Consider the following 12532-nt stretch of genomic DNA (forward strand, 5'->3'; position numbering starts at 1 on the left):
TCTTATACACAATAGAACATGAAAAATTGTATAAAAATGAGACATTTTATCATTTCATAACAAATATTGGCTCATCCTGATTTTGGTAGTAGCAACACATCTCATAAAAGTAGGCACAGGGCCATGTTTACTATTGTGTAGCATCTCCTCTTCTTATAAAGACAACCTTTAAATGTCAGAGAAGTGAGGAGACCAGCTGCTCCAATACTGACCCTCAAACACAGACTGATTCAGATTCTCTGAATCTTTTGATGATATTATGTACTGTAGAAGCTGGGATATAGTCTCACAATTTGTTGCTCTGTCCCTACTTTTTTGAGATGTGCTGCTGCAATCAAATTAAAGATGATCTAATATTTTTCATAGAATGGTAAAATGTCTAAGTTTCAACATCTGATATGTTGTTAATGTTCTCTTGTGAATAAAATATGGGTTTATGAGAGTCATACATTATACAAAACTTTTTTTAAAATTGGGGTTTTATTGTTTAAGCAAAAAAAGTCCATCCAAGTCAGAGTATTGTATGTTGAGAGACAATCATTATATGACTAACTCCTACACTTATAGAAATGACTCAACCCTCGCTGGCTTCAGATTATGAGATCATATACAGTACATTATAAGATTATAATAACATTAACACACTTCATCTACACTCCTGCATAATCATATGTCGCATGGCAAGAGGACATGTCATCCCATATTTTGACCAAACTTAGGAGTGCAGAGAACAAAAAAATAAACCACTCTAAGAATTTTTTCATATAAAATTGGATAGCCTCTGAACACGCGATCCTAAAATAGGAATTATTTCATGTCGACTGGGCTCTCCTCCCAACATGCAATGTCTAGATGGAACTGCAGCCTTTCAGCCTGCAGTCTTCCTCTGTTTTCTTCTCATTTTCTGGTCTCAGGGGCACAAACCAGAGCCACATGTTCTTTTCTTAGCAGATTGCTCCCAAGCCTTCACACTCTGTCCAGCGACTTTTCTATGGTTTCCCTCATTAAAAACACTAATCTGCTCCTTTGGGCATGTCCCAGGATCTAACTTAGGCTTTGTCACAGTAGACAACCAATGCTAAAATAACTCATTCTTTATTCTCCTGTGTCCCTCTCCCTAAGGCCCATTTCTTTCTGAATTACACTTTTTTATCCACAGACTCTCACAGAATTTCAACATTTTAACCCATCTAGATAAAAGGTTCAAACTTTTTTTTTTTTGTTGTTTTGTCCATAATAAAGCGACATTTAATAGCATGTAAGGCAGGAAGATTAATAAATCACTTATCAGTAAAACATCACAATTTATAGTCATTTAAGAAATTGCCATTGAAGACATTGTTGGCTATCTTTCAGCCAATAAGTAATTCTCTAGTTACTTCAGCTGTATTTGTAATATTCCTCATAAATATTTTTTGTTAATTACAAGTCATAGGATTCAAACTGAACCAGGCAGGTCTGTTTGCTCTAATTGACATTCCTAAAGTGTATTTTTCACCTTTCTTTGTTTTTCATAGAAAAATGAATAAACAATTTGAGAAAAAGTTGGTTATATTAGAACATATGCATTTTCTAAAAGTTCCTTTTGGTAGCATTTAATTCATCAATTTTGGTGCCCCTTGTGGATAAAAAAGGCAAGAAGGCCTCTTCTCTCTTTGTTGAATTAGTCAGTGGTGTGTTTCATTAGCATGTTTTAAATCTTTTCAGACACTTCCCCCATAGCAGCAGTTTTCAGCATTGAAATAACTGTTTAGAAATGTCTGTCATTATGCTGTTTGTCTCATGTATTATATTAGCTCATTTATTTATTTTCATTTCACAGGGACAGAGCAAATTAATCAACACTGCTGTAAATATACAAGAGTTAGCCAAATCACAAGTTTCCATTTACAGTCCCTGACCAGATGTTAGAATAGGGAGAACAAAATAATAGATAGGCCTCATTAATTTCAGTTGCTTTCACAGCCATGTAAACTTCTGCACAAAACATTTAAATGAAACATGTCAAATGTAAAAATATTTTTGCCAAATCAGTTTTAGCCACAATCGGGGAATATATTTTTAATCTCTCTTCTATGTCTCTATTCTGCGTCTCTGTTGTATGTCGCATGCTTGCTGCTTTGTCTCCACTGATTCCATCACTGCTTCTTGTCTTCCTTTTCCTCATTCTCTGCAGATGCACTGGTCACAATTGTTTTGACAGAGGTGATGGTGAACAGGATGTGCAGGAAGGAAGTATTAAACACTGTATGTTACTTGGGGCTTAGGACGCCACATATCATACACTAAAAAATCTGGATTTATGTCACAAATGGTGTTACAACATTTTATATTTTTTAAGTCTATCAAAATTCAGTTTTAATCAAAAGCCAACTAACTGCACCTTTAAAAACGCTGTGATAGTTTCATTCATGCATACACAGAGAACACTTACCTCCTCTATTTTCCTCTGCATGTCCTTCAGCTGGCTCTCCCACTCCCTCCTCTCCACATCGAACCTCTCCAGCAGCTCTGCTTTCTCTCTTGACCAGTCCCTCTCATTGTGCTCCAGACGGCAACGCAAGTCCATGGCTGTTGAATGCGTGTCTGCCAGGAGCCTCCGCTGCTCTTCTCTCTCCCTGCGGAGCGTCGACGTCTCACCGGACTGTTCTCTAGTGCTCCGGGATGCTCCAGAGCCAGGGCCTGCTGCTGACTGGAACCCTCCACTGACCGAACCAGCACACTCTCTAGCCTCCAACTGAAGAGAGAGAAACAGACAGGGAGCGGAGAGGGCAAAGAGGAGGAGAGAAGAGGGGAGCAGGGCGATGGAACGGGAAGCAGTGGGAGAGACAGAGGAGAAAAATGTCAGCAGTGATAAATTGAATAAGCAGCAGTTGGAGATGACAAGACAAGCAAATTGGGAGTGGGAGAAATCGTTAAAAGTGGAATTGAGAGAATGAAGGAGTGGCAGGAAGAGAAGGTGGAAGAAGTGGGAGAAAAATGTGCCTTGGGGACAAGTGTGAGTGGGTTCATAGGATGGAAGAGGGAGAAAACAGCTGAAAGCTGAAAGCTGAAAATATCCTGTAAGAACTTACACACTAGGTACAGGGGTTCAGGGTTCAAGTGTCTTTCCTTTGGTACCTCATTAACAGGATACAGATCAGGATATGGCAGATTCACTTAACACAATGTGTCTGCAGAGGATGCATGCAGCTGTAGTCAAACAATACTCCAGTGTTTTTACAGAAACAGATGTATAGCAAGGGGGACACAAATAACACCAACCTCCTGATTCTTGCCAATACTGGCCTTCAACATTAAATTGATTTAGACATCTGGGGAGTTTTGATGGGAATATCCAGTGCCCTTTTCTCTTGAGAAACCCCTGGGAAATACCCTTGTAATTGCACTGACTTTGGGCCAAGACCTTCAGCTCAAAAGCATGATATCCCTTTACTGAGAATAACAAAGAAATGATTCAAAACTATGCCCCACTCTTGGCTAAGCAAGTCTGAGTTCAGTGTTATGGTTTAAATAGCACCTCAGAGATAAGATAGTGGTGATGGAGAAGCTAGTCTTGAAAATCCTATATAATATTCTCAGATTTAGATTCTTTCCTTTTTGATAGTATCACAGATTTAGTTTGTTTTAAGTACATCCGTCTGTACATTCTGGGTTAAATGTGTGTATTTCTTCCCTTCATTTGCTCATAAACAGAGAGAAAAAGTTCAGGCTTTAGAGCTGGAAAGAGCCCAAGACAACGCCTGCGAATGGTCATATATACTTGTGCCTCAGGGAGATGGTGTGTGTGTGTGTGTGTGTGTTAGAAAGAGGGAGAGAATGCATACGAGCATGCCTGAGTGTGTTATTTCAGTGTTCAGTCACAGACAGCGACCAAAGCCTTCTTACGAGCCTCACTCATGGGTCTATTTCTGCTTGTGGCCTGGGGTCATGAAATGATGGTTTAGAAAAAAACAAGTTGACTCTTTTTGTCTGCCTGTGGCTCTTCTCAGAGTTCTCCACAATTACAGAGGAATGATGACGGGTGCTGTCCACAGTCTATTTAAACATCTGAATGTAAACAAGCAGGGAAAGTGCATGAAAAGAGTCAAAATAAAGGACTGAAGATCCATTTTCTTTGATTTGAATATTTCTGGACAGAAATTCCGCAGGAACTTTACAAGCAAACAGGAACACAGCTTGGCATCATTTTAGCTACCATATAACACAGTCCTGCATGCTTGCACACAAAACTCAAAATCAGTCTTGGGTAGTGATATCCTGCCACCCTTTAACACCCTGTCTGTCACTATATGGCACAGGGTATAAAGGTAACTGTGTCACCACGGTGACCCACTATAAATAGCGGACGCAGAGCCTTGTACAATGTCACATTCCATGGGGAGGTGGGTAGAAGAGGTAAAGGGAGGAGGGAGACTTGGCTGCTCAGGCAGAGTGAGATGTCTCCTGGCTGCCAGTGGCTTTCATAAATCAGTGGCATGCAGAGAAATATGCCTGGAAATATCCGGCCTAAGACCTCTTCCTGGGACCTCAGATGCCTGCTCGGTATTTGGTGGTAAGAGTGCCCAAAAAGGATGTGGAAACAACTTACAGTAGTTACATTCACAGTCATAGCTCACTGTCAAGAGAGGTGTCTAATTAAAATCTCAGAAATAGCGTAAGCATGCGACTATTGATGCGTTATAACAGTTATGATGCTTATTTATCTCACTTGTAATCATATCTCAAAATCTCTGGTATGGAAAGCGTATGACATTTTAATGATTGGTTGAGAAAATGCAGTTTGAAGCTACATGCAGTTAAGCACTGATGATTATCTTCCAAAGGGATGCAAACTAGCAAAAACAGCAGGGTACGAAAATCTATATTAAACACAAAACTTTCTGCATGAAACTTAATTTTTAGGGCACTTATGTTGCAGTCTAGTCAGTGAATAGAAGCAGACACTCCTGGTTAACTAAAAGAAGGTCATACTCCTCTTCAATGTCGCTTCAGTCCATGCTTTACTTTAAATTACCTCAAAATTCCAATTAACTTGACCCAGGTCCTTAAATACCTTCATCTTATTCCACTTCCTGACTTCAGGTCTGTGTAATACACTTGGCTGCTCAGATAATCCTCTACAATCTTCTGTCTGGCCTTCACAGTGCACTGCTGCTTTCAGAATCTTTCTACTAAGAGCAATAATGAATGCACAAAGCCAGTAGTGGAATACGAACAAGTGTATCACAGAAAACTACATGGACAAGTCAAGCTGAGCCCTCTCTGAGTGTATCATTTATGTGATATCATCAAAGGGCTCATAGACACACTATTCATACTAATCCAGGAATTTCTTTTTCAAATTAACCCCCCTTTATCCTTTGTTCAGACTGCCCTCACAATTACCTTCTACAGCTTCAACAACCCCTGCTCTGTGTCTGAGCTAAAAATGACATCTCTTCTGCTCTGGTATGTTAGAGATCACATGAGGAAATGACAACAGAGCCTCTCAGCAATGGTTAAATTGTTCACATTTCACTTTGAAATTAAATTAAATTTCATCCATTGCTCGGCTGACCTCCTACCATTGATCTCTGTGCATGCCTGTCTATTTTTTTAAGCCTGGGTCCAGCCTTCTGAATTGCTGCTTTTATCTGGTTTGTTAAGCCGAAATGTTAGATTAAAAACATGCTTTCACTGTGCTCTAAACCAGAGGTTGTCAAGCGGTGAGTCAGGACCCAAAAGTGGGTCGCAAATGTGTCCCAGGAAAATACTGTGCCAAAAAGTCCATACTTTTCATTTCATTTAATTTATCTTTGAGTATATTTCATTTTTCCCCAAGATTTAAACTTTTTTAATCCTTTCATAGGGTAACAAAGCTGGATTTTCCAAGATAATCAGGTTATTCCTTATGAAATGACCGAAGTCTCTACACTATCTTGGGAAGAGTGAGTGCAAACAAAATGTATGCACACATGCCCATCTGTAACTCGGCACTTAAAATGTTTCTCTGTGTTCAGTCATGTTTTGTTCCATCTAAGGTCTAAACTCCAACACTGTTCACTAAATGAAGCTTAGTGTAAGTTCAGTCAGGAAGACCATATTCTCCACGCTGGTTTAGTAGTTCATGCCTGCACGATTTCATGTACTTCTTTATTCATGCTCTCTGCCACATCGTAATCAGCTGTTCACATCACCTGGTCACACCTATCTAATAGCACCACTCCCTCATTGTGAGCCTGTCATATCACAGCTGCCCCTTTTAAATGTGGCTTTCTTCTTCATCAGTTCATCCATGGCATGGTTCAGAGCAACCCTCCACCTCCCCATCACTGCCAAGTCCATCACATTCAGATGGACTAAGATGACTTCTACAGCCATCACCACCACCACCAGTGTCTGGACTCCATGGGGGGACAGATCTTTCCGCCGCTCAGGGCAGACACCCTTCGACCACGCTATGTCCTTGTGGAGTTCAAGTGCCAAAGAGACTCTGACAATAATTTAATATCACATCTATGTTACTAAATATAATTCATCATCACACACATGAAATAAAATGTTATCTTTAAATCAGTCAGTGGTCTCTCCTGATTGAAATAAATCTGAGTGGCTATTTATCTTTATTTGGTAAATGATTACATCTATCTTTTTTTCCTAAGTTTTCACAGGTGTGCTAACAGGCTGAAGTTTCCATGTGAAAACTTAAAAAAAGATAGATGTAATAATTGCCCAAAAGCAGACAAATGTGAAAAAGGGAAATAGATAAACATATTTTAGAAAGACTTGTTGTTCCAGCTGCGCTTGTAAGCAGGATGCACAGCGCTTCTTTAGATAATACATGAGAAATTCAAGGCTGTAGGAGCTAAATTTGTCCTTGGAAAATTATTTTCAGCAGATACCTTAATTATAACAAGACTGAGCTAGCAAAGCATTTTTGTGTTTATGCGCCATGAGATTTTGGTGCCACGCTTGGTGTTGATAACAAATGAATTAGTGATGATCAGGACAGCATGATATGCATTATTATGATGATCAAGATGCAGGGAAAAAACAGGAGAAAACGTGTGCAATACTGAACGTGTCCATTTCTGTTTGCTGCTGCCTTATATATTTTTTTTAATAATACAAAAGTGTAAAACTTTATGATGAGTGTCTATCTGTTTGTTTTGTTGTGATTTAATGCTTTTTAAGCCAGCACTGATGTTCCTGGATTTTGTTGAGTTGAGCTCCCCAGTAAATGTGCAATACTGGCCTTATTGTAGGGATAGTTTTATTGTACAGTAACTTCAGGAATAAATCACATTAAATTGAGTGACTGTGAGAGTTGTTGCTGTAAATGACCACCAGGGCAAGCTATGAGCTATTCATGTTCCGGTTTGAGCTACATGCCCTGGAAGACGCATAAATTAAGTAGGTGCGCACTCACACAACAGGTTTGCCTCAGCGTAATTAGGCTTGCTTCGCATCTCGAGAGCAGAGCAGCATGGTATGTAGAATTATCTATATTATGAATGAATTTACAATTGTTTGATATACAATTCCATTAAGTAAATGCTTGTTTGTTACGATGCAGCTTGTAAAGTCGGGTTGAGACGGTTCGGAGTACGGGATGGTACCTGCTGCCGGTCAAAGATTGCACCCTTGGTAGGTGAAGCGAGGTATGCCAATCCAAGTTTAACTGCTTTTGTGTGAAGGGATGCTGCAATAGTTTGTATCATGGGGCTGTGCAATATTATTGTCAGTTTTGTTTGAGTGAATGGATCTATATTGTGAATTGGTGTTTTTAAGGAAGTGTGCGTGTTTTTTTTCTTCTTTTCAATATCGTATTTTTTTATGTTTATTGTATGAATTAAAATGTGCAACAGGCTAAATTGTGCCTAATGTGTTTTTATAGTTTCACGGTGCTCGATAGAGGAAATAAAGACTTTTGTACCAGCTTAACTCTATGCTTGATCATTGATGCCAAGGGCTGCTACAGTTGCTATGAAAATGATGTATTGTCTTCTTCAGTTCCAGCAGTGTGAAATGGTAAATATTTAGAGCATTGCATAGTGGCCTGGTGCAAGCAGTTGCTGGTTTCAACTTGCAAGTCTTTTGTCTGAGCAAAGTAAGATTCTAGATTGTGATACTCCATTCTGGTAATAACTGTGACAACCCAGTGGAATAAAAAAAAAGTACATGTGTTATTTGGTCCCCTCTGTAGTGCCAAAGATACATGCCAGATAAAAAAATCCAAGATGGCAAAGTCCATGTATAAATAAAAGGCTTAATCTTCGTAAATAAGAACAAAACAACTGTATATATTCAAGTGATTAAACACTTATTTAGATAGGTCTACTTCTGCTTTACCAAGTTTGTTCTACTTAATGCTACTTGGCTAAACATTACACCCTGTGCCTTTAAGTACTTTAAGAGGAAGCTTGAAATATGTAAAAATTTTAATTTCAAACTGAGCTGTAAACCATTCATGAAAATAGGACTAACTCATTTTGAACCTGTTGAGAAAGCTCAGAAGCCCAGATTAGCAGTCAGTAAACATGCACCCAAAACTATAAAATGTGGTAGGATGTGGCATCAGGACAAAACAACTCTTACAGCAAAGCTGACCCTCCCTAGCATGGCTAAACTCCAAGTCGCATTCTTTTTGGTCTGTGAGATTAATTTGGAAATATCTGCATGTGAGTATGCCTGCTTGTTCCATACATTATTACCAAATTCTTTGGATGTTTCTCTTGTTTGCTGTAATTGAACAGAGAAACAAAATATAAGGATAGCTCTCCCTATGATTTACTAGAGTGGCAGAGCTCTTAGACATGATAGGTGGCTCCACAGACGCTAACACAAATGCCTCACATCAACATCTTGGCATGAAAATCTGTGTGTGTGTGTGTGGCATCGTGTAATAGCCTCCAGCAGTAGAGTAAGCCTCTTCCACGGTCACACTGAGCCTTACAAAAACAAAACAGAACAGTAAATGTCTGTTTTTATACGGCTCTCAGTCATCCACACTGTGAGAAGGCACAGAGCCAGCAGGACAAAGAGAGGAGCTGAACACTGACACTGTACCATCACACATTAAACCATCCATGTGAGTGTGATGTGGTAAAAGCGTGTTACTATGTTGCATTCCCGTGTCACAGAGTTATCAGTGGTCTTGTCTGACGGTGCTGCAGTACCATAGCACCACCTTGTTAATTTCCAGCACCACTTACTGAAAATTCTGGCCTTCTTTGCTCTATTTAAAGAATCATTTGATTTTTTTTATTTTGCTCTAGAGCACAAACAAAAGAGGACTGTCTGGTGAGTTAACGCATGACTAATCAGTTTTATGTCTGTGATAGAAATCATATGGAGCTCAACTGGCAGAGACAGTGGCATCACAACATCATAAAAAAGAAATAAAGAAAGTCTAAGATATAAAAGTCTCGGTATCAAAAGCAAGTCTGCTCAGGTTTTGAATTCAATCAAATAAATCCATCCTCTGATCTAAGCAGAAGAAAAATGCTAAATCCCTAAGCCACATAGCTTTGAAGAACATCCATGCAAGATCTTTCAAGTGATTCGTGCAATGCCTGACACAGCATGGCACTGGTATGCAAACTTCAGGATTTCAAGAAACACTTAACAGTAGCTGTCCAAGGAAACAGTAGGTTAATATATGATGTACTTAGAGTTTGCTGTTTAAGCCAAGATGGGTGTCTGTGTCTGGCTGAGAGGGAATAGCTATGTTTGTCTCCTCGGTGCAAATCTTTTGTCTAAGCTGAAGGCTCAAGTTGGGTGGATGCCAGGGTGACTTATCACCATGTCATGTGGGTGGCAAAAGTGACAAGCCAAATTTGCACCAAATTTGAGGCCAGACATGAACAGACATACCATATTAGACATAACATAGAAGTTACAATAGTGTTTTTTTTTTTTTTTACATGCAGTGCAACACTTAACTCACTGCTGTTAAACTATGTACAGTGTTGCTCTATTTAAAAGGTATGCACCTGCATACTGTACAAGCCCACACACACTAAATGCACAGCTAAAAATAAAGTATCCTATACAGTATACTGCTCTACTCCAACACACGTAAACTTTAGATGTGCGTTTGAGCAGTCTGAAAGCCCCACCAGTACATCTTTGTCATCATTGTTTGTTACCTGTGCAATCCTGCATTTGAGCTCAGCCTTCTCCAGCTCCCAAGCACATCTGTCTCTGGTGTACTGCAGCTGCAGATCGCTCCTCTTCTCCTCCTCTCTTTTCACCTCCGCCTGCAATTCATCCAAAACTGTCTTCAGGTCCAACAGAAGCCTCCTGTTCTCCCCTCCCTGCATGGAAACACAGTCAGCAGCAATCTTGTCAGTTGAATGTGGCAAATGGGCTGGCATGTGTGAAGTGCCAAATTTGTGCAATATATAAAGGATAATCATAAATAGTAGGGGATGATAGTTAATCATTGAAATTCTCACATTCTTTAAATTTGAGGCCCTAATTTGACACAAAGCACTCAACCAAATCACTAACAACATTAGACAAAAATTTGACTCCCCATACTAACACAACAAAATGACCCAAAGTGCACCTTCTGGGGAGCTTTCGCACACAGAAAGGTATAGTGTAGTGGGCAAAACAATTACTTGTATGTCAGCTACTTCTCTCAGCAATGACTCCTTCTCGCGCATCCATTCCTCCTTATCCTGCACGTGCCGCTTTTTCAAATCCTCAAATTTCTTTTTAAGCCGCGTGTGTTGCTGTTGCTGGGGTTCAGAACCTGGCCACATTTGTCCCCTGAGGACCTCAAGCTTTGTCCCCGCTCCACCTTCTCTTCCAACTCCCGGTGAAGCAGCGGAAAATTGTTGCTCGTAGATCTGACTGAAGACTGTGGGAGGAGAGGAGATTCTCCTGAGGGGGCTGCGGCTTTTGCCCCTGCCTCTTTCTGTCTTATCCATCCTGGAGCACGGAACGAACTCCCATCCCTGAGACGGGACGTAGCCCCCACCAGCACCGCCCCCGCCGTGCAGCCCCGAGCCGTTCATAAACGCACTCCACATTCCTCCAGTGCATCAAAATACAACAAATAAAAAACGTAAGATCAATTAAAAGTCGTAGAAGGTAAACCGAGCCACTTTGAAAGTCTCGATTATTGCTCTGTTAAGGCTTAGATACAACTCGGAAAAGTTTTCCATGATTTTTTCGGATAGTGACCGTTAGCACAAATAAAAGCCAGTTATCCAAACCCGGCTAGATCCACCGTTGGCCACAAAGCAGCCACCGCTTTAAAGGCGTCTCGACTGGACGCTTTGGTCCCCTCCATATCCTCACTGAGACAAGGTCAAGCCGTCATGCTTGGTCCTCAGTTGTCTGTTGTTTATCTTTCAAGGACCTCTTCAGTGCACTGTTATTTTCTCTTTTGCATGTTTATCAAACTCCCTCTGTGTCTCCTCTCCTCTCTGTACTGAGTCGTTGGAGGCGACACTCCAGATCTGGCAACGACAGCCACCCAGTAACCGCTCCAACGCGAATGGGGGACGCTCCCAAAAATATCACGGAGCGCACTGATGTAAGAGCAGAAGAGTATTTTTACCCCCTGTAACCGGGAGTTTATTTACCCTAAGCCAAATAGCAGAGCGGCGTCTGGACGAAGCAGAGAGGAAACACCCGTTAATCAACACTGGTTGCTCTAATTATGCCGCAGGATAGCCTATCTACCACCTTGCGCAGTACCCATGCGCAAGGTGTTGGGGTCTGCTCGACCCGTGGATACTCAAACGGCTGCATGCTAGCTAGCCGTTACACATTAAAGTGGTCAAACAAAGACTTATTAGTTTTATAGCAGTCATTTTTATACTTATTCACAGCTAAAAATATGCGGTAGGTCCTACTTTTCTGTTAAAATGCTAAATTTCTCACCTCCCCTCTTGTCTCGTCAATAAAATGAGTTATTTCTACCCTTCTGCTATGTCTCATTTACTTTCTAAAGCGTGGCAATGCGATGGCTATCCCGAGGAAAGAGACTAGGTTGGGATATTAATCATATCATAGCACTAATAATTGGGTTGTATGTTAGATTTTCCAACGATTAAGTTAACAGGCCGACTAACGGTAACGCGCGAGCTAGCGTTCAGAGGCAAAACGTAGCACGTGCCATTGACTTGGGTAGACCCTTACCTCTAATATGGTCTTGAATGTTGCATTGATTGTCCTTAAAAAGAGCCGTGACAGTTTGTTTTTCAGGCAAAAAAGCAGATTCAATGAAGTCTACATAAGAATGAAGTAGATAAAAGTTCAAAATCAACAACCAGAGGAGCAGCAGCCTACAGCTGAAATGATGCATTCATTAACGGGAATAAAAAACCCTTTTTCTCTGTGTTTTCCTCTTCCTCTCTCTCTCGTCCCTCTCTCTCTCTCTCTCCACAGCTGGCCCTAATATGTGACGTCAAACGTCCCACCGGTGGGATGAAAGAAGTGGACCGGTTCCTCCCTCGTCCTGGTGGTCAGGTCTGCTGGTTTAAACAGATCCACCATCAGCACATTTCTGGCTGTTTTGTACAGACCCACC

At 40.7% G+C, this 12532-nt stretch overlaps 1 protein-coding gene across 4 annotated transcripts in view; it reads right to left on the reverse strand.

Annotated features, from left to right (window-relative positions):
- Nucleotides 1-12532, reverse strand: part of LOC121513436 (protein SOGA3-like) — a 32226-nt gene that overhangs the window by 5595 nt on the left and 14099 nt on the right. For 2 of the 4 annotated variants that reach the window (XM_041793198.1, XM_041793197.1), the window contains one exon: nucleotides 10172-10301. Coding sequence is in view for 2 of the 4 variants with exons in the window: in XM_041793195.1 (XP_041649129.1) it covers nucleotides 2435-2737; nucleotides 10134-10301; nucleotides 10611-11024 (885 nt within the window). In the remaining 2 variants the exon portion in view is untranslated. Of the gene's footprint in view, nucleotides 1-2434; nucleotides 2738-10133; nucleotides 10302-10610; nucleotides 12119-12532 lie in introns of those variants that run through there. The other 2 variants (XM_041793195.1, XM_041793196.1) reach the window with 2 other exon arrangements.

This window comes from Cheilinus undulatus, linkage group 8 (genome assembly GCF_018320785.1).
Source record: "Cheilinus undulatus linkage group 8, ASM1832078v1, whole genome shotgun sequence".
NCBI classification, from domain to species: domain Eukaryota; kingdom Metazoa; phylum Chordata; class Actinopteri; order Labriformes; family Labridae; genus Cheilinus; species Cheilinus undulatus.